Source organism: Myotis myotis, unplaced genomic scaffold (assembly GCF_014108235.1).
Source record: "Myotis myotis isolate mMyoMyo1 unplaced genomic scaffold, mMyoMyo1.p scaffold_m19_p_2, whole genome shotgun sequence".
NCBI classification, from domain to species: Eukaryota; Metazoa; Chordata; class Mammalia; order Chiroptera; family Vespertilionidae; genus Myotis; species Myotis myotis.
In genome coordinates, this window is record NW_023416324.1 from 59,579,286 (window position 1) to 59,602,731 (window position 23,446).

General features: G+C 34.5%; 1 protein-coding gene across 15 annotated transcripts in view; it reads left to right on the forward strand.

Annotated features, from left to right (window-relative positions):
• The window catches only part of ADGRL2 (adhesion G protein-coupled receptor L2), a 277,628-nt gene that overhangs the window by 200,934 nt on the left and 53,248 nt on the right, over positions 1 to 23,446 (forward strand). For all 15 annotated transcript variants that reach the window (XM_036349498.1, XM_036349509.1, XM_036349510.1 and 12 more), the window contains one exon: positions 19,941 to 20,050. In XM_036349498.1, the coding sequence (XP_036205391.1) occupies positions 19,941 to 20,050 (110 nt within the window). The remainder of the gene's footprint in view (positions 1 to 19,940; positions 20,051 to 23,446) is intronic.

The following is a 23,446-nucleotide window of genomic DNA, read 5'->3' on the forward strand; positions in this document are numbered from 1 at the left end:
TAATACCCTCATTATCCTTTTCATTTTATTGAAGTTTCTAAGTAAGTTAAAAAAATTACCAATATGTTATTTGGTGGAGAAAATATCCTTAGTTATTTGTTTAATCCAAATTCTTATTTTTGTTTTCTTACTTGCAGTTTAGGAGCTCTACTTTGCCATATCAAAATCAGGATTTTGAGTCAGTATTATTCATAATGTACTCTAAAAACGAATTTTATTAAATGAAGAGAGAAAAAGATTTGATGTTAAATTATTCAAAAACAACTTAAACTGGCATTTATTATGGGCCTGTTAATTTTTCCATAGATCATGTAATGATAGTGCAGCCCTAGATCATATTAACCACAACAGCATTAACAAAAACAGCAGCATCGATACTCTGCTTTGTACACATTCAAGGAAAATTACTGTAGGCAATTAGGTTTTACTAATGCGTATTTATCTGTCTTACAGATTATCTTTAAAGACCTATTGTTTTAAATTTGTTATCTATTTTGTATTAAATATAGCAATCCAGTTATAATTTTTAGTGCTGTTTGCTCTTCCATGGTTAGATTTAGAGATAATATCTCTCAGATATTTCTAGGAAAAATGAAGAAATACAGAGAAGTGAGCAATTCTTTTATCCTAATATTTGTTTATTTCACATAAATCAATAAAGTATATCATGTAACTAATATATGTCACAGTTCTCTCAATATTTCTTCACATGTTAAATGTAAACAATAAAGACATAGTTTTACAACTCACCTAAACACAGTCCTCATGACCTTAAAGAGTGTCTGACATGAGTCATCCTATATAATAAAAGCCCAATATGCTAAGTGTCCAACCATTCATTCGACCTTTCTACCAGTCACTATGACATGCACTGACCACCAGGGAGCAGACGCTCCGATCAGTAGGTTAGCTTGCTGCTGGGGTCTGGCCAATGGTACTGGGCAGGATATGCCCAGACACACCCTGGAGCCCTCCCGTGATTCCTCCCCAGCCCTGATCGTGCACTGGTGGAGTCCCTCGGCATGGCCTGCAGGGATGGGGCCAAAGCTGGCTCTCTGACATCCCCCAGGGGGTCCCAGATTGCGAGAGGGCTCAGGCTAGGCTGAGGGACCCCAACTTGGCTTGCGATTCTTAGCAGTGGTATTTCTATTATGTTTTTTTTAAGACTACAGATATGTCATTGCTTTTGAACTCGCCTATAATTTGTGAGAATATTAATCTGTTCCTATAGATGGATTTACCATGAAGCTAATTAATCTTAAATGTCAGAACCCTTCTCCTACACAGGTTCTTTCCAAGGTGTTGTTAGGGCCCCTAGCAGTGTGCTCACAGAATCATATGTTTTTGTAAAATGTGCTGAAGTTTGATATTTAAAAACAATCTTTTGAGGTTTTAATTTCATTCTTTGACCTCTACTTTGTTATACTTCCCCTCATTTATGGTCACTTAGGTGTAGCCAAGAGCATTTTGGGATTCTGTTAAGTGGAGGTTCAGTTGGTGATAAATTCAGTTTGGGTTTAGTGGGGTATTTTTATGTGGTTTGTAGACACTCATGCACAGTTTAGTTATTGCTAGCTATTCTGGTGGGGAAAAATGGCCTCTAGTAATACTCCTACTACTCAGTATACCACATTACTGATCATGACATAAATGTGCAAGGCCAGGTGTCATATTACAGTATCAGTGTGTCCTATGCACCTGAAATATGTGGAGAAATAATGGTTGAAATGTGTGAAGCCAGAAGCTATTCTGTCTTCCAGTCATTAAATGTGTAAAACAGTAAATGGAGATTTGGTTCTCATATACATATAACTAATTCAAACAGAATTAGTTGTTTCCTGTGTATGCTTAGTGAAGTACATATGGTAGATGCATAGAGAACATATCAAATGTGGTACTTAAAATTATAACTGCACCATCCTGTTCCTCTCTTTTACTGAGTATCATATAAAATAGAATCATAATAAAAAATACCTGTGTTTGTGGGGCACAGGCCATAGCAGGTCAACATGAGCACCTGTGACATTGTAGATGCATGTTTCATGCATACCAACCATCAATAATAAGAAACAAGTTTTAATCAGCTGTTTTAGAGGAAAAGCAAAATTATAGAAAGTGACACTAAAATTGTTAGATAAAGAAGGAGTTGTAGATTGTGGAGTAAAAAATAACAAAAGTATTATAAGAAATGTCAAGCAATTAAATTTACTAAAACATTAATTTAAGCTTTGTGATATTAGTAGGCTTTTAAACATGTTTTGTTGTAATTTGATTTGATTTCTAAATAAGTATTCACTTTGGTACCAGTTTTCCTATTTATGATTTTTTCCATTTTTTCCCCTGAAAGTAGTAGAACTAAATTTTAAGCTTTAGCCCTCAGAAAACTTTTCCATTTCTTTCTGCCTGTTTTATTTATAATGTGACAGTTTCAGAAAATTGGCACAATGTTCCACTGGGCATTCATGGTTGATGTGTGCAATTTAGGACATTTCTTTATATATTTTTTTATTATATTTCATTATGTCTTTGTATTCTAAAAATTTAGGATTTGGGAGAAGAAAGATTGAAAATTTGAAAATGAACTAATATAATTTATTAAGGGGCATTGATTAAGTAGATAAAATAACATTTATTTATTCATTCAATAAAAAATTTGAAATAGAAAAACAATTATCACATTTAAAAAAATGCTTGTTTTTTTTAATTTAAATTCTTTATTGTTTAAAGTATTATGTTTGTCTCCTTTTTCCCCCATTGGCATCTTCCCAGCCACTACCACCCTCTCAGCATATGCCTTCACCCCCCTACTGTCTGTGTCCATTGGTTATAGTTATTTGCATGTGTACAAATCCTTTGGTTGGTCTCTTACCCTATCTTTCTATCCTCCCCTGCCTTCCCTCTGAGGTTTGACAGTCTGTTGGATGCTTCTGTGTCGCTGGATCTATTTTTGTTCATCAGTTTATGTTGTTCATTATATTTCACAAATGAGTGAGATCATGTGCTACTTATCTTTCTCCGACTGGCTTATTTCGCTTAGCATAATGCTCTCCAGGTCCATTCATGCTGTTGCAAATGGTAAGAGTGCTTTCTTTTTTATAGCAGCATAGTATTCCATTGTGTAGATGTACCACACTTTTCTAATCCACTCATCTGCTGATGGGCACTTAGGTTGTTTCCAAGTATTAGCTATGATGAATTGTGCTGCTATGAACATAGGGGTGCATATATCCTTTCTGATTGGCGTTTCTAGTTTCTTGGGATATATTCCTAGAAGTGGGATCACTGGGTCAAATGGCAGTTCCATTTTTAATTTATTGAGGAAACTCCATACTGTCTCCCATAGTGGCTGCACCAGTCTGCATTCCCGCCAGCAGTGCATGAGGGTTCCTTTTTCTCCTCATCCTCGCCAGCACTTGTCCTTTGTTGATTTGTTGATGATAGCCATTCTGACAGGTGTGAGATGGTACCTCATTGTTGTTTTGATTTGCATCTCTCGGATGATTAGTGGCTTTGAGCATTTTTTCATATGTTTCTTGGCCTTCTGTAGATCCTCTTTCGAAAAGTGTCTATTTAGGCCCTTTGCCCATTTTTTATTGGATTATTTAATCGTCCTTTTGTTAAGTTGTATGAGTTCCCTATAAATTTTGGAGATTAAACCCTTCTTGGTGATAACATTGGCAAATATGTTCTCCCAAGAGTGGGCTCTCTTGTTTTATTGATGGTTTCCTTTGCTGTGCAGAAGCTTTTTATTTTGATGTAGTCCCATTTGTTTATTTTCTCTTTAGTTTCCATTGTCCTAGGAGCTGTATCAGTAAAAATGTTGCTACACATATGTCTGATATTTTGTTGCCTATGGATTTTTTTAAGATTTTTATGGTTTCCCGTCTTACGTTTATCCATTTTCAGTTTATTTTTGTGGATGGTATAAGTTGGTGGTTTGGTTTCATTTTTTTGCATGTATCTGTCCAATTTTCCCAGCACCATTTATTGAAGAGATTGTCTTGACTCCGTATGCTCTTGCCTCCTTTGCCTGAAAGTTTTTTTTTTCTTGTTACTCTTCAAATTTGCCAAAACAATACAGCTAGAGTAGGCAAGAGAACGTTTACTGATTTTTCTGGGACATTTTATAACTTGGTAATTTTTATGTACATTAAATTATCTTATGACCCAGCCCTTAGATGTTCTTGTTTACTCATGAATTCCTATAAATGTAATTGGAAAGAATGCTTATAAGTAACTTTTGAAATCTAATTTTGCGTTGTTATGTGAATGAGAATATACCTTTTAAAATGTATATAAACACATATGTTAGATAACTAGAGAGAGAGATATGCTAATTACCCATATATTATCTGATAAGTGGATTTAGGACCTTTAATATGTGCATTGCCATTTATTTCAACTCTTGGCGAGTAGGCCTTTATTAAGCCGTGATGATTACTGAATATGAAATGTAACCAAGATTATTTTTATTCAAATATAATTTAAATATTCATCAAAGAGAAGTTATGCTTGAGACTGACAGAGACTATTAACATCAAAAAATATAATTAACTGCATTGGGTATCATGAAGTAGAGCTAGCCAAATAGCCGAGAGGTCTAATTGCTCTAGAGTTAGAGAAGCAATGGCTTTATTTTGTGCTGTAGCTGTGGAATTAATAGTAATGTGGTTTCCTATGTGGGCCAATTAAAAGCTGCCTGTTAAGGTTCATTGCTCTATAGGAAACCCATTGACTATCGCTTAGCAAACAGGATTGACATGTCAAGAAGATAAAATACTATAAAAACCGTGAACATGAGAAGTCGTCTTAAAAGAACTGCTTTGAAAACAATTGTAATTAACCTGTTTTCTGTGCCAGTGCTGTGTAGTGGATGTTGTGGTGTCCCTTCCAGATTTCCCCTATAGGCTCAGGCTGCTCGCTCTCTTTCCCCCAGCTGCCTGGGAAATTGCCTGCTGATGGGCTCACAGTGGTCCCTGCCCCGGATCTGCCAGGGGCTGAAGGGATCTTAAACTCTTCTCCCCAGAGGCAGCCTGCACCAAATGCCAGAGCACAAAGGCGTGGCCTCCTCCTTCTTTTCTTCACTTTGAGACTTCTCTGAAGGGCTTTCCCAACTCCAGCGCTCCCTCCCTTAGGAATTTGCTGTGTCTTTGTTACAACCACATTGGACTTCTCTAGCTCACCCAACTGTGCTTTCTCATGGCTTCATGGATCCTTCTGAAAGCACTTGTGCCTCGCAGAGATTTTGCCCTCAATGAAATTCCACTTCCTGCTTACCCAACCTAAGAAAGCTAATACTGTTCAATAGAAAAAGTTCTGTCAGTGGTACTGTTACATACATTATAGGAATCTGGCAATTAAAAACATTTTAAAAATTTGAAAAATTAAATTTGTTTTAAAGCAAAAAAGAAATGCCCAGTTCAGGTTCAGAAATGGCATTTTACATTCTGAAGTTTATCTTTGTCATGTGGTCCTTTTTCTTTAACAAAGGTAATATTCTGTCCTTTGTGTCTTTATTAAGCTTTTTCGCTGTATTTTTTAAAAAAGAAGAAACCATTCCTGAAAAAAGATTGTGCCCTGCTCAGGCTGTTGAGATGTAAAAGTGGGCAGACGTTCTAATGGCCTTTTGACATTAATGAGATTGCTGAAATGGAAAAGCGAAGGATCAAAGATAATAGCAAGACTTTTCTTGTTTCTTTTCCTTCATAATGACATATCAAATATAGTAAAAAAAAATTTGCTGTGATTCCTAACATAATACATAATTTTATGTGTGAGTGTAGGACTTGAAGTATTAGAATGCTCTTTGCAACTAAAGATAATTCTGAAACTCTTGCTATAAAATATGTAACTTCAAATACATTTTATTAAATTACAACAATCTCAATTTAGCTGTTACTTTTGTAAGACATGTAAAAATCTTAAAATATTTAATAGATTCCAATGTGTATAATATAATAAAGTGTGCATTGTGTCTTTAATCTGCAGTCACAACGATGTTTTCCTAGCTACTCATTATTTAATATGCTTACCCTGTTTATATCTGTGGCCTGAGAGTGCATGTTCGCTCTCTGAAGAGCAGGGTTGATGCTTCACAGCACACAGCCTTGTCCTCCCCAGCCTGTACATGGTGTTAGCGGTATTTAAAGCTTTCAAGTCTAACATTTTATAGGTCATGATGAACTGAGCCTTTCAGACAAGTTACTGATACGAAGCTAATTCAGGCTAGGAAGATAATATGGAATAGAAGCTTTCTATCTTCACTGTCATTTTTAAAAACTTATACAAGCTGCAAAATTCAGAAAAGTTTTTAAATTTGATTTATATCTTACGGTTATGGAACTGTTTTTCACTTCTGAAAATTATATCTTTATCTTTTATCCACTGTTTTATGCTACCCATAATTATTAAGCTGTGTCATGTACAAGCTATTGTGACAGATACTCTAAATTTATTTATGTATGACTGGGAAGAATATTTTCAAGTCTATAGACTGATGTTTATGGACTTAATAAATTTTAGATAAGGCACAGCATTATGCACTGAACATGGCTCAGAGATTCTTAAAACAGGCACAAACCCCTCAAAAGATATTATAATCTGGTGAAGATGAGGGATGTACAGAAATAATGACTTCAAATCGCTGAGGTAGCACCATGCACTTTCAAAATCTGATGGAGAACGGACAGTGTTGAGCAATGGCCTGAAGTGTGAAAATGTACTGTATGTTGAGGAAATACTGACCGTAGGTCTGATAAGGGAGATAATGCAGCTTCTGTCCTCACCCTTTCTAACTTTCCATGGCATGCAGCATCTCATCAGCTTTCTTCTTCTCGGGAGCCTTGTGGATCCTCTTCTTGCACTTAGTCTAAGGAGGAAAGGATTTTTCAAAAATTATGCTCTTTATATTTCTCAAAATTATGGAATACTTATAAAATAGATGTTAAAAACTGATTTTAACTCTATAATATCAATATGGAAAATAACACAAGGGTTTTAGGCCCTTTATATTCTGAAACAATATAGAGTTCACTCTTTTTGTAGCAGAGAACATTAATAGGCAATTTTATATCCATTTGTTTTGTTTTGTTTTCCTGCATAGATATTGGTTGGATGTGGTATATTTAGGATATTACTCTGCTTTTAAAACTAGGTATTTCTGTACCTAAGCTATGTCTTATGTTGCTGATATGTCTTATAGTACTGTTTCTAGTACCAGGATGCATACAAAATCATCATCCCTCCCTCCCTCCCTCTCTTTCTCCCTATCTATTATCTGTCTGTTTTTAGATAATTTCTTGCCTTTGTGACTGAGATGCAGCAAGAGGACACTTCCCTTGATCTGTGTGTTTGTTTGTTTTTTAAAGAGCACTTTGAGTAATACACTGTAGGCTGAATGCTTATGAGAAGGTGTTCCGTTATCAAGAATGCCATCAGCAGTGCCTTGTTGCTTTCTTATCAGCTACTTCCTGCTGCCAGCTTGGCACTTATTTCAATAGAAAAGGATTTGCATCAAATGTAATGCCTTATTATATGCAGCTAACATGGGGTTTTTAATTGTGCAAACACATGAGACTCCTGCAGTGATAGTCAATTTGATAAAAGGATTAGATTATGAATATTTTGTCATGATTAAAGATTAGTTCTGATTTATCAGAAGTAAGCCAGTGAAATGTGCCATGTATTTGCCAGTGAGGTGAGACTCCATTAATTTTGAGAGTGTATGATCCACAGCATATCTAACTCTTTATAAGTCTCTAATGGATTTGATTATTTATATTATGGGTATTAAGGATTGTTTTTAGCCTTCCACACCTACTTTACTGCTAACAGTATTCCAAGAGTCTGTGGTTGCGGATTTTTGCCTTTATTGTTTTTCACTTCTTATCTTACAGAAGTTAGGTAAATATCTATACAAAATTTGTGCAGTTTTTATTAGGGAAATGGAATCTTGTGTGTATCAGTGAGACATTTTGAATTGTTCCTTCAGTGATAAAACTTTAGTATAATATAGAAGAATGAGAAATCCAATTGTTAAAAAAAAAACACCACACACCCACAAAAACAAGCATTTATAAATGTAGTCATTTAAGTAAAAAGTGAATTTTCCTGAGTTGATTAAATGATTCAACAACATATACTTTGTCTAAAGTTTTTTATAGGTAGACAAATTTAAAATGATATTGTTTTTAAGTTTTCAGTTTGATTTGTGTAGGAAGTTCTGTGAACATTTGTTGCTGTGCTGTAATCAAAATGAGGCCTGTAAAAGCGGAAATTACATTAGCTGTCAATTAGACTAGAAATCTGTTTCGTGTATATGCAGAGATATATAATACTGACTAAATGACACCCCATCAAACATCTTGGGAGGCAGAAAATATATTTATGGCATAATTTTCCTGTTTATCAAAGTCATATCCAAACCAAGGGAGTAATCTTTAAGGTGAATTTAAAATAGCAGCAACAAAAACATGGTTTACTCAGTTTTGCCCTCTAAAACTCCTTTTGGTTGTAGGTTCTTTTTTCATTATTTCAAACTCTAATCCTCTGAGCGGGTAATTAACGGACCAGAAAAGCCATTTGTGGAAAAGAAGAGCCACCAGGGTGAAAATATTTCTCCACCAAATGATCTTTAAGAAGTAAATAATTACAAAAGTAAAAGATGTGGGATGACCAATCTAAATCTAAGGATAATTAAAAGGAATAGAATATGAAAATCAAAATGCTTTGCATGTAAAACAATTCTCATATCATAACAGGACTAATTAAATATTTAGAAACCAAAAATCCCCTCACAATTTGAAGAAAAAGAACCCCCGACAAAAGGGTCTATAACTTTGCAGATAATGAGCAAGGGCTAGAAGAAGGAAAAACATCACAGATTGGCTCCAAGACTCTGCAAGGTCATGTCTTATTACGCTATGTCTTTCATATGGTCTGGTAACAAGTTTCTTGCTAATTTAATCTAACTAGGGCATCCCATAGCAATTTCCCTTGTTAATAATGTGATACTTTCTGCAAGTGCAAACTATAGTAGGCTAACAGTTTTTAAAAATCATTGCTCCTAATTGATACAGATCATAATAATTGCTTTTGAATTAATAAAAGCAGAGTTCTTGGAAAACTGGACACACGTGATATTTTTCAAGTATTTCAATATTTTGTAGTTTATCCCCACTTAAATTATTATTTTTTTCCTTTCATTTAGCAGTTAGACCTGATGACCCTGTGAATGAAACTTAGTCCAAGTGGCATGCTTTGTAAATAAATACTTCCTGTTTTGCTAATACTGTAAAAGCACGCACATTTATGTTGAATGTGCATTTGTGAAAACAAGACTTTTGTACTGGATTAATAAGGCTCTGAGTGAGTTAAGCCTAATTTGCATTAAACTGACCCCAAGGTTCAGTAGAAACTGCAAGAAATTTCAAAGGTTCCTAAAACATAGAAAGTTGTCTTTAGCAGATCAGCAATGCCATTTCAAAATGCTTATTTCAGTAATTAATGTGGAATTTTTGAGGATATTTTTAAGTTTCTAAGATGCAAATTTAGCTATAAATATTACAGTATGCATACTTTGTGGTTATTATTCCTGACACAATATTTTACTCTGACACAAATGATTATGGAAAGTGTCATTTTTATGTTATTCCTGCTTTCAACATATTGAAAAACAGAATGACAATCTTCTGGGCATGATCTTAATCAAGCTTTTATTAACTTTCTGTAGGTTTACCTGATGTTTATTTGGCTTTCTATTTCTTTTACATGCTGTACACTTTTCAGTCATATAGGTTTATGCTTATATATTGATAATACAGAAAGATACTTTGTATTTTTGCTTATACTTATTTAAATAATAAATTGGCTTTTTAATACCTTTTTAAAATACAGTTGCAAAGATTTAATCACAGTTGCAATTTTTAAAAAAATCAAGATTATATTTAATTTTTTTGAAAACACCAGTATGTAGGAAACCAAATGGAATAGAAATTACATTATTTATTTTTTCCAAGTTATGTGCTCAAGCATGTGCCAATATTCAAGCATATTTTCCTAGAGATGTTGATAGTGATTTTATTTCAATAATTCAATTTTATTTCCATGATTTTGAAATGCTTTAAATAACAATATTCTATAATGCTTAGAGAGTACAATATTCTAACATGTCTACATAATTAAATACTTTGTGATGGGTAGAAATCTTCTAGAATACACGAAATTATTAAATAACTTATGAGAGTATAGTTATATGACAAATGAGAACATTACTATAGAACTCTTTTTTTTACCGTATTAATTACACACCATTTAGCTTCCTAATGTTATGTTTACCTTGCAATTAGTTAGGCTCCGAAATCATCATTAATAAATATTTAAAGAAAGTAGGGCCCACTTTCCTTAGCTCACAGAAGAGAAGTTTAGATGATTAAAAAAAAACACATTTTATTATACAGTAAAAAAATAAAAGGTTTGGTTTAACATTCAACTCAGTCTCCCTCTTTAGTGATGATGATTGTTACTTATATCTTCGTATCTCATGTTTTATTTAATTACTTTGCTTGAGCAAATCTATTTGAGTTGGAACTTACCTTTCATGTTTTAAGATCATCTGCCACTTGTGTAAAAATGTTTCCTAAATTTGGACTAAAAAAGACAGGGGTTCTGGTATCTGCAGTACTCTGTTCCTTGCTCATTTGGAATTGTTAGTTGTATGAAGTGATTTGTAAGCCAAAGGGTACTTTTCCTCTTGCTCCGTAAGTAGATCTATCTCACAAGTGTTATATTATTGGCTTTGATTATACCAAACTGTGTCCAAATTGACAGAATTCTTTGAGAATCAAGGACAGCTGATTGAAACAGAATTGGATGTCTAAGTACTTATTTTCTCCTAACTGTGCTTATTTGCAAGCAGAAATAGGCAAGTTAACTATTCATCATTATTTCATTTATTTAAAAATAATTAGTGAATCCTATTACGTGTCAGGCATATAATCACTTCTGATAAGAATTTATAGGTTGCCAGTGTCCTTTTTCTTTTTTACCCTTTGTAGGTAACGTTTCTAAAATTTTAACTTGAGTACTTCAATAGAATAAAATTTACTTACTGATATATAATAATTTTTTATTGAAGCTCAAGCATGGACATCATTTCATTAGTAAGAATGGATTTATAGTGCAATAATTCAACCATCCATGTTCTGTTCATTCAGAAGATAGGATTCCCCCTGTGGGTGTGGTTTAAACTCTTCCAGGGCACTCCTGTGAATGTGCTGCTTATTTTTGGCACTTTGGAAAGGGTTATCATTCCATGATACCCTGGAATCTTGGATACATTTATTTCATCTCCAAAAAGTGAACACTTTTAACCAAGACAGAAGCTAACTTAGGAAAGAAACAGACCTATTATTGATAGCATTTTATAATTGAATTTTTAAAATAATGGATACCACCGAGAGACCAGCATTGTTGAAGCATTCTTCACCGAACATATGGACTCAATAAAGAATTGTTCTAATTCGAGAGGATGGCTCCAACAAATTCCAGCAAACATTAATTTTTAGTTTCTGTCATGATATTAATTTTTAGTTTTCTGAGCTTTTCTGTTGAATGCTGGAGTATTTGTTCAACTTGGTAGATTTTGAATTTTTAATCTTCCTTAGAACTGTGGTGAATGATGGCCCCTGGCAGGAGATAATGAAATTTTCTTAATTTATATTTTCAAGCAGAAGCTTCAATTGAAAATGGCATCCTATGGCTTGGAGACATAGCTCTATGTACGTTTTAGGGGAGATGCAGTAATAATGCAGTGCCATCGAGACGAGGAATGACGGGACAGGGAAGAAGTAATTTAAGGAGGCAAAGAGAATGTACCAAAGCTTTATAGTAGCGTATCTAATGATCTGCTGAAGATTCCCAATGGTTTTTGGAGCATGACTGGATAAACTAATGTTATCTTGCCAAAACAGAAGCCCCTGCTTAACCGGCAGAACAAGGCTATTGATTAAAACACCTCTCACAATAGATTACACATGGAATCTCATCTCCATACTTTGCACTTGGTTAAAGTGTAATAATGGGCATAAGATAATCAAAAGAAGAGTAAAAGCAATCTGTTGGGCGTTGTACAGTTCCAGATTAGAGTTGGAAAGGAAACAAATTTGCATGAATAGTTCGGCCTGTTTTTAAAGCTGAACACAGGAAATCGTGTGCAGTATGATTTCTATAGTAAGATAAAATAGTTTGCCCCTTTAAGGTTTGCAAGTCGATGTTTATCTTATACAAGGGAGTAGTTGTTGTTATTAATCATATTTTGTTGTTTTTGGTCATTCATATTTGGTGAGTAATTGTACAGAGAGTTCGCCTGCATTATCTCATTTAACCTTAACAACAAACATCTAAGGAAGGTATAGCTAGGGTTGAAAGGTTTAATACATTGCTATGGACTCACAGTTAAATAAGGAGCTGGGCTGGAACTTTCTGATTCTAAAGCCTCTTTTAAAAGCTAATCTTCCCAAATAGCAAATGTTTTTGCATCTGAGTGATAAACGATATGCTATATTATGTTTTGTAAAATATATTCTCAGATTATAATAAGTAACATGTGCATTGTGCCTTTCATTTACAGTTTTAAAAGATTAAGGAAAATCAGCATATTAATCGTTAGTTTGCATTAATATTTCATGTGTTCCCCCAAAAAAGATGTTTTTTTAAAGACGGTACTGCTGTTACTTTGTGCATGACATTTTCTAAGTAAATTTTATGTATGAGAATGTAAATTATGGTATTACACGTTTATAAAATGCCTTTGATTAATTACACATTTTTCTTGGTAACATTTATCTTAATTTTAAAAAAATATTGTGGTTACCTTAAAAGTTAATGTTGAAACCCGAGAATTTTTATTAAATTTGTGAGATAAAATGTACTCTTTTAATACTTTTCACTTTTTACCATCTCCTAATTGTGATGATTGAGCGATTTGTTATATATTCCTTGAAGTATATTTTTCTTACACATTATGCACAAACCTGGACAATATCACTGACTTTAAATATTAACTCTAAAGTTTGCTATTCTGTTGTGTTTAGGAAGGAAATTAGTAAACTACTCATCTCCAAAATTACTCGGTTTTATTTTCTTCAGCTTTAGAGATACACATTTGGCTTCACTCCTGAGTAGATTTTTTTTTTTTCTTATTTAGAGTAGAAAGACTTAAAACGAATGAGTTTTAAAATAATTTTTTATTTTGTTCCATTTAAAGCAGCTTTATGGCCTATAAAACAGGACTTTTTTTGGGTGTGGTTGATGGTTTTTATGTTTCAAAATGTAAGTTATGAATATTAATGTCAGAAATAATACTTTTATTCTCGTATTTGAACTTGATAATGTACAAAGCATTTATTATTGTATTTAATTTAGTGCCATGGAATTCTCATTTTAGATTAGTAAGAAGATTAGAGGGATAAATATTAAAATGATAGAAACTTGAGATCTACAAGAATGTGTAGAAATAACATATAGGTGATATTTTTTGAAAGTGCTCTTAACCCAGTGATGTGAAGAATGATTATCTTTTGTCTATCCATGCCAACTTCTGGAAATTTTTAGAAATGTGGTTAGATATTAAGAATGATTATATGCTTAGAATTTGAAAATGAGTGCTTTACATTTATTTACTAGATGTTAAATCGTACATTATATCTCAGCTATTGTTAGACATTATTTGCAAGGGCTGCACTTATGCAACTTTTGAGTTCTTTCTAAAAAATAATCATATTATTTCTTGGTATAGTTGAGCCACTTTAAGTTTATTTGAGTAAATAAGTCAAAGGTTGAATGTAGAAAAATTTTCAATGATTACAGTGAATTATTTTTTGTTATTGTTATTTTTAACAGTGTCCTCCTAGGGAACACAGTTTATTGGTACAGATTGTCAAAAAATATTTATGTCCAGGTTTATTTAGTGTTCAAAATTTTCATTAGCTAGCAAACTTTTAGGAAAAAATAATATTTTCACTGTTTTTAAAAATGGACTTGCATGTGATATATGCATGTTCCTAGAAGTTGTACTTCTTTAAAATCCCTCAGGTTAGGAATTTATAAATAACTAACCTGATGGTTCAAAATTAGAGCAACTAAAACCCTTGATTCTTATGATTAAAATAGCAAAGGACGTCATATTAGCATCATAAACTCTATTATGTATTTGCTACATAAACTTATTCATTACTTAATGAAATTGTATTTTACTTGTATTTTATTAAGATTTATAGAGCAAATGAATGAGTTTCCAATACGTATTTATTCTTTACTAAACTATTTAAACTGTTCTCTAACCCAGTGGTTTTTAGTCATCAGAATCACCTGAATAACTAGTTAAAACTCAGATTGCTGGGTGTGGCCTCTGGATTCTGAGTCTGTTGGTCTTGAGTAGGGCCTGAGGATGCATTTCTAACAAGTTCCCAGTTGACGCTGGTGCTCCCGGTCTGAGGACCACATCTTGAAGGCCAGTGCTTAACTAGCCTAACTCATCTGTGCATCTTTACAGATAGGTAATAAAATAAATTTTATTAAAGTTGAAGTGTTTAATCAATATCTAGAATTCATTTTCTTTATGATAAATAGTAATTGTATTTCCTTCAAGTTGTAATCAATGGTCCACCTACTTAAAAAGCCCTATTTTTTCTCTTCTGCCTTGTTCTCATTCATACTTGAATTCATGCTTAACATTTGAGAAAAGTGTAGATTTTTAACATAATTCACATGGTATTACTGAAATATACTAATACTTTGTTAGTACAACCATACCTTTACTAATAAAGATACCTCTCCCCCTGGGAGAAAGTTATGCCAGGAACTATGCCTAGGGCTGAGAAAACAAACAAATGAATGCCTTCTTTTCTTGGCTTATGTGTGCCTTTTCATTTTTGTTTCAAGGAAAACTTGGAGCAGAACAGTTGGAGGAAATTTACTTTGCTTCTGTATCTAATTGCTTTCTCTTTCCCTATCTTCTTAAATGATAGCAGTTTACAAGTGTCAAATCTTACCAACAGTGTATTGGTTTTCAGGTTTTTCTTCATGCTAACAGCTCACATTGGGTATTTCCTTTTCCCTTGTGTCCCACACTTACTGTATGTGGAAACTTAAGGCTACTTGCTTCATTCATAATTGAATGTACATAGTCTGTATTTTTATTTCCATCATTCAGTCCTCTAAAAGCTTTGGTTTTCTTTTCCATGAATCAAGATACTGCTATACAGATATTTTTATGATATTTTTATGCTTCTGCATTCCACTTCTTGCTGATTAACCCTTTACTTTTTTCCCCGCAAGATTAATTTTTTAAACATATGACATATAAAAATGAACATTTTTGACATCTTGAGATGCCATGAATTCTAGAAATATATATAGTTTTACTTGCAGGAACTCCATTAAGCCTCCTTACCTTCAATTGTACTTAGGAAGATAGCCCAAGAATTAATACCATTTGCTGTCTTAAAATGAATGTTTTGAACAGTGTGATTAGTAATGGTGGTAATTGCTTTTAACACTTATTTGAACCTGTAATTTTGGTGAGATGACTAATACAAAGATCAGAAAGAGTAAGTATGAGCAATTATTTTTCATTTACATGGTGTTGGTCTTTTAAGAAATAGTGGAAGCAGGAATACTTTGTCCCTTGTATACTTCTTGTCAACATATTGTGACATTGAAAAATATAAAATGAAAAATTTGAATTCCATATTAAAGTCATATTTATTCTTTCTGACCTTCTAGTGAGAAAAAACTGGGTAATCATCAGGTATGCTTTATTTTTTAAAAAATATATAAATCCCCAAATTCTTTGAGCTACATCCTTCTTCACCTTGGTCCAAAGTCCGTCATGCTCTTTGTGCATTTCAGCCTTGAGCATAATTTCCTTTCTCTCCCACCTGTTGTTGGATTGATTACGTGAGAAGAAGCTTCTGTGGGAAGGGGGACAGTGATGATATATATGGAAAGTTTACTAACAAGTGGAATTATTTGGGGGGATTTCTGCTATGAATATCTTTTAGATACGTTTTAAAACCATTTGCAGCATGGCAGACTTAACACTGTTGAGTGGTTATAAAATGTATACTGAGGGAGTTTATAAAAGGGGATCTAACTCAGATGAGTTTAGATTATTTTGATTCTGAAAGGTGTGAAGGTTATATAAAGGGAGGGCCTTTGTAGGTATGAGTATATACAAGAAAGAAATTTAAAGAACTTGAGGTTTTATGGGGACTAGGTTAGTCATTGAGGGTCCCTGAGAGATTAAGACACTTATAAAAAGGAACGAAATCTCTTTTTGCCCTAAATTTAACAAAGGAGAGAATGAAACATTAGTTGAAACATTAGATATTGACCTATTGAGAAATCTTAAGTCTTATCTTCTATTATTTAAATTTTTAGGATATGAAATTGGTTCTGTGATTTATGTTAAAATAATTCACTTACACTAAATTGAGAACAATTGGCAAATTTCCTCAAGAGATTGAACCAATTTATAAGAAATACAGAATAATGAAAGTAAAACAGAAGAATGTGACAGGGCACCATTTACATTATACATGCTCTTGGAAATTATTTTGTACTAGAGGCCTGGTGCATGAAATCGTGCATGGGTGGGGTCCCTAGGCCTGGCCGGCGATCAGGGCTGATTGGGGCCAGGCCAATCAGGGCTAGGCCAGAGAGGAGGCAATGGTCGCCAGATGCCGATGCCACCATCGTCAGCTCCCAGACACCACGTGGTTCCCCGCCTCCCTTCTTCCACCTTCCACTGCGGCAGGTGGGCAGTGAGCTGATCGGGGCCTGCCGGCCAGGGAGAGGGACAGAGCAAGCCCTCAGCTCCCCTGGGAAAGGGGCCACATCCACCGCCACCCATTCCTGGTTCGTTCTCCATCCCAGCCCGGGGGCCAACCCTGATTGAGCTATTAGGGCCTGCCAGCTGGGGGGAGGAACCACAAGAGGTTGGCCGTCTGGCGGGAGTGGGCGGGGGGAGAGGGACCACAGGAGGTTGGCTGTGGGAGTGCACTGACCACCAGGGGGCAGCTCCTGCATTGAGCATCTTCCTCCTGGTGGTCAGAGTGCATCATAGCGACCAGTCGTTCCGGTCGTCCAGTCGCTTAGGCTTTTATATATATATAGATGATACGTTTTTTTAAAAATATGGTACCAAATACTATAGATTACTTTTGAGAAAATATATTGTTAGCTTAGTATTCACACCAACAATATTAGTTATAACTTATTTAATATTTAAGACTCGTTTATAATATACCTTGACCTATAAAATTTACCTTTTTGATTCTGTAGAGGTTTTCAGGTCTTGCTGTTCTTTAAGGAAGAGTCAACCTGGTTTAAGTTGAAATAGCTTCTAAGGTGCCTGACTTGTTAACATACTTACCTCTCTGACACAGTTGTTCTACCACTGTTCTTTAGTTACTTGCTGTGCTATAAACTGGGCTGCGCCCAGGCCTATGTGGCTCATCTGATTGGACCATCATCCCATATACCAAAAGGTGGCAGGTTCAATTCCCGGTCAGGGAACATATCCAGGTTGTGGGTTCAATAGTGGGGGAGGCAACTGATTAATATTGCTCTCTCACATCAACATTTCTCTATCTTTCTCTGCCCTCTCAACCCCCCCCCCCCCCCCCCCCCGTCCGTCAGTAAAATCATGTCCTCAGGTAAGGATCTATAATAATAAAAGCATAATATGCTAATTAGACTGACATCCTTCTGGATGAAGCCCGGGCTGCGAAGGAAGCCCGAGTCCCGGGTGCCAGAGGGAAGCCGATGCCGGCAGCCGGGGGAAGGAAAGCCTAATCTTGCATGAATTTCATGCATCAGGCCTCTAGTTTGAAAATAAAAACACTGGCCCTTGCCGGTTAGGCTCAGTGAATAAAGCGCCGGCCTGCAGACTGAAAGGTCCCAGGTTCGATTCCGGTCAAGGCATGTACCTTGGTTGCGGGCACATCCCCAGTAGGAGGTGGGCAGGAGGCAGCTGATCGGTGTTTCTCTCTCATCAATGTTTCTAATTCTCTATCCCTCTCCCTTTCTCTCTGTAAAAAATCAATAAAGTATATTAAAAAAATAAAAATAAAAACACTGGGCTGCTTTTTCATTCTTTTTTATTATTATTATTACCATTTTCTAGTCCAGTTATTGTATGTACTATAGGATGTCTGGTATTCAAATTGTTAAATAAGTTTTGGTATAATGCTTCTTAATTTATGTAGTTTTGGAAAATATCATAAAAGCCTGCAAATATTACTTATAAAGGATAATTCTTGCCTTTAAAAAGCTTATAATAAAGATCATTTGGATAAATTCATAGAACTTAAATAAATACCATGTTGCCTAGAATTCTAACCTAATTCTAATAATCTTGATAATTTACTGACAACACAAAAATAAGAAAATACTTCCAGTTGTAATAAATAGGACATACTATGCATCACGTCAGTGACGTTCTTTTTAATGTTATGTTTCAGGGAGTCTTAATTTAGAAGAACCAAGTTTCATAGTCATATCATATTAATAGTACCAGCACATTAATCTAGAAAATTGAAAGAGTAAAAACAATGTTTAGACACTCAATATGTGCCAGGCACTATGCTAAATCTTTATTTTTTTAAAAAAAATATGTTTTTATTGATTTCAGAGAGGAAGGGAGAGAGAGAGATAGAAACATCAATGATGAGAGAGAATCATTGATTAGCTGCCTCTGTACTCCCCACACTGGGGATCAAGCCCACAACCTAGGCATGTGTCACGGTGGGAATTGAACTGCGACCTCCTAGTTCCGCGGTCAGCAAACCGCGGCTCACAAGCCACATGTGGCTCTTTGGCCCCTTGAGTGTGGCTCTTCCACAAAATACCACGTGCGGGCGCACACGTGCAGTGCGATTGAAACTTCATGGCCCATGCGCAGAAGACGGTATTTTGTGGAAGAGCCGGTATTTTGTGGAAGAGCCACACTCAAGGGGACAAAGAGCCGCACGTGGCTCGCGAGCTGCGGTTTGCCAAGCCGCAGTTTGCCGACCACTGTCCTAGTTCATAGGTCAGTGCTCAACCACTGAGCCACACTGGCCAGGCCTAAATTTTAAATGTAGGTTTCAAGAGTATAGACTGTATTATAGTAGGAAACTTAACACCAAACTGGATTTAGAGGATAAACTTCAAAAGCTGGTACCTCCTTTGTTTTATTATGTTGTCAAAACTTACTTTCAGCCCTAGCTGGTTTGGTTCAGTGGATAGAGCGTCAACCTGCAGACCAAAGGGTCCCAGGTTCGATTCTGGTCAAGGGCTGCAACCTTGGTTGCAGGATCCTCCCTGGCCTGGGCCCTGATAGGGGCTCCTGCAAGAGGCAACCAATTTATGTGTTTCTCTCACATTGATGTTTCTTCCTGTCTTTCCCTCTCTCTTCCACTCTCCTTAAAAATCAATGGAAAAATAGCCTCTTGTGAGGATTAACAAAAAAACAACAACAAAACCCACCAAAAAAACCCTTACTTTCAGGCTATTCAGTTTGTGATCGTATGTTTCTGTTCAGTCATAGTAACATTTTTATTGTGATTTTAATTCTTAAATATGGAGAGTATCCTGGTACTGTTTTTTCACTAGTTGAATGTGTTAAAACTTCTAATTAAAAGATGTACTAGAATAATAGAGATGTATTCTTTTCTTTTTACTTTGAGTTAAAATCTAGTGTGACCCACAAAACAAATATTAAAACATAAAGCAAATACGACTTTTGTACTCTTTCATAATGATGAGCAACCTAATGTCAGTTGAATTTGTACCAGTTTCTTGAGGAAAAAATGAATCAGTTCTCTTTTATGTCCCTTTAGCAAAAATAAGCAACTAAATTATTGTGTCACACAAGTTTGATTTGTTTTGTTTTCCAGGTGCAACAATCGAACACAGTGTATAGTAGTTACTGGGTCAGATGTATTTCCTGATCCATGTCCTGGAACATACAAATATCTTGAAGTCCAGTATGAATGTGTCCCTTACAGTAAGTATGAAATTGATATGTTTCACTTCTCCAACATTCCTCGTTGATGCTGAAAGACTACACACGTGAAAGAAGCATATGTTTATGGCCTAAAAAACCATTATGCATGCAGAGCACTAACAGACTCGGGCCTCCAATTAGCTTCATGAAGTGTGGAAGGAAGCCATCGTGTCATGCTGGCCAAGTGTCTGTCTGTGTTCTTAAGTGTTTGGCTTTTAAGGCTAGTGTTTTTTCCAGGAAACAAACTTGAATTAGCTATTCAATAGGGCAGATAGAAATCTGTACTTTTGCCCGATACCAGTTGCTGACAAATTGGTTTGGCTCATGGTTTTGTAAAGAAGGAATTGACTTTGGTTTTAATTGTGAGCTACTTGAATGGCTACCTGCTGTCGTGGTAACTTCAGTGCCTGTGAAAAGCTACCATTGCAGTAACTGAGGCCAATGCTTCCCTTTTGGTTCCTTTGTCCTTAAGGGAGCATTTCTTGACCACATTCAGTGATGGAATCTTAACACTAAGCAACATAGATATGACAAAATTGTGCACATATTTCTATTTTTAATTTGGCCTAACATCCATTTATAGTGAGGTCCATAAAGGGATATTTAAAATTCAATTGGAAATGCCCTAAGTAGGAGTCAGCTAATGTCTAATTCTGTACAGTTTTCCTCCAAACCTTAAACTTTATACTTCTAAATTGTATTCTATACTTTCCTTGTACATTTTGGACAACTAAAAAGTTTTAGTTTATTATCTAATTTTCATAAGCTAGTTTGTTTGAAAATGTTCTTGTATTTATTACTTTTTAACTTGAAAAAAAAGTGTCATGTTGCCTCATTTTGTAGGAATTTGAATTAAAAGTTCATTAGCAGTAATATTATTCATTTGAGATAGTTTTGGTACACTTTCCTCCAGGAAAAAATATCATCGGATTCCAATTAAATAATGAAATTACTTTTTCCAGAACCTCCAAAACTAGATCACTAGTTCTGACAGATTCCTACATCCAAACCATCAGTATTTTTATAACCAAATGGCCAAATTCTAATGGATGTACTATGTCCAATACAATAGCAATGCATTCTTACATTGTGTGAAGGCGCTGTTTCTCTCTTTTCTGCCCACAGTTTTGATAAATTGGCTTTTTGTGGGGTATCAGTTAAAGGCCAAACACAGATGATCTTTTCTTTTCATTCCTGCTCTGTGCTCCTGTGTTACTGTGAAATGGATGCTTTTTATGTTTTCAGTATTTTCTATACCATTTGTAGGATTGGAAGCCCACACTGAGTGTACTGACCTTGATGTCATTTCTCCCGTGTGTAGTGTTGGTGGCTCACATACTCATTCTCCTGTGCCACTAGAAGAACACTGTATTCTTTTAAGCTAACCAAAATTTTGTTCCATAAAGTCACGTTCACTTGAATTTAGCATGGTTTCTGTCTTCACATTAGAAAAGGAATACAACATCCATCCCCAAACAGTGGGATCAGTCAGAGCTGCCAAGAATTGTTTCTTTCTGGAGCCTGTTCCCATACCCTAGTCTGTAGACCAAGAACAGAGTGAAGCAAATGTTATTTTCAGACTGAAGTTATTTCTTGCGCTGTGTAAGAAAGGGAAAAGTGGATATCTTCTGGAACATCTAACTTTCAAAATTTTACTTTTTCAGTTCTCCAGAACTATTTTACACTGTGCACTAAACTTGCAATTAGCTATCCTCAGAGAAGTATTGGTTCTTTTTAGTTTTTGTCCTTTAAATAAAACATGGGAATTAATTTGCTGTTACCTTTCTAGAAGTTTGCACAAGGCAGAAATAAGTCTGTGGCTTTTCTTAAACCATTTCTTGCTAAAGAATTGATGTAATTATAACTTCTATATACCGTACAGTAGTGACACACTATCAATTGCATGATTTTTACTAATATGAAAATATAAATCAAAGGATCTTTTTAGATTGTTCTGATCTTTTTAGATTGTTCTCTGTTCCTCAGTTCTTTTGTTTCTTTATGGTTCTGTTCATAGTACCCATCCTTCACACTTGCTTTTATTTTAAGCCTGTAACTTTTATTTTCTCCTTGTTTTAGTAGTGTTTTTGTACTTGTACTATTTGCATAACCTTTACACTATACTTAGTCAGTAAAAATTGTCACCATTAGGTAATATTTATTATGTGTTCCTTACCATCTTGCTTTATGGCAGTTTTTATCCAGAGCAAATTCTCCAAGAGCTTATATATCCCATACTGTTCTCTCCTCTTTAAAAAGCTATTCAGAAAATTTTTCATGCCTCTGAAAGTTCAATAATTAATTTACTCAACAGAGTCCATTGGAAAACCTGTTTGTTTTATTTTGCATGTTTACAGACAGGCATATGTATTATATCTGACATATAATCCTTCCTAGATAATGTCTATGCCAAAAATATATGTACACAGGGCATTCTTTATCCTTAACAGAATTGTTAGTAATTGAATGTATTTGTTTAAAATAATTCATAAGGACCTTGTAGGATAAAGGAGAAAATCAGATTGGAAATTCATATTCTGTAGGCAGAATTTGGCATTGATTTTTGTGTTATATTGTTTCAGATTATCACTAAATTATAAAAGTGATTTCATAATTTTAGCTACAAGTTTTATTTGATGAAAAAATAACCATTACTGTTAACTAAGTCATTATTAATGAGTAAACATGAGATTATTCAAAATGAAATAGTGTGTCACTTCAGTTACAGAGTATATAGGCGTTAGTTTGCTTGGGTAAATTTCTTGTGTTCCACATCCATGTAGTCCTTCACTGATGTTAGTGGGCCATGTATTTATGTTTGTTTGGTCTATAGAATAGTAAATATATTATTATGAATTAATTCACACAGTCTCAAGACAAGTTGCATATATATTAGGCATGTGAAGATGCTAATTAATGCAAATTTCATTAATTTTATTGTGATTTTGTATTATTCTGGGTTGAGGAATTTTAATGTACCGATTTGATGTACCAAAGCATATACCTGTGCTTTGGATTTTCATAAAAATTATAATGTATTAAAAAAATTATAAGGACATTTGTTTTAAATATCCATATCTTATTTGATTCATTAATCACCAAAGGTTTTATTTAGTTATTTTTTTATCTTTATCTTTGGATATTCTCATTTTTCATCAGAATTATAAATTAGATACAACCTATACCCATTTTACTTTTTTAATATAAGTATATCAGTTAAATCACAAACAAAGCCTTCCTATTTAATATTTTACTCAGTAACTGCACTGTCAGTTTAATTTATCTAATAATAAAACTCTTCCATTTTCAATTAATAGAAAATGAAATATACTTTCTACATCCTTTATTGAACTTGTTTTAAGTTCTATTTTAAGTATGTAACATATTTTAAAGTGT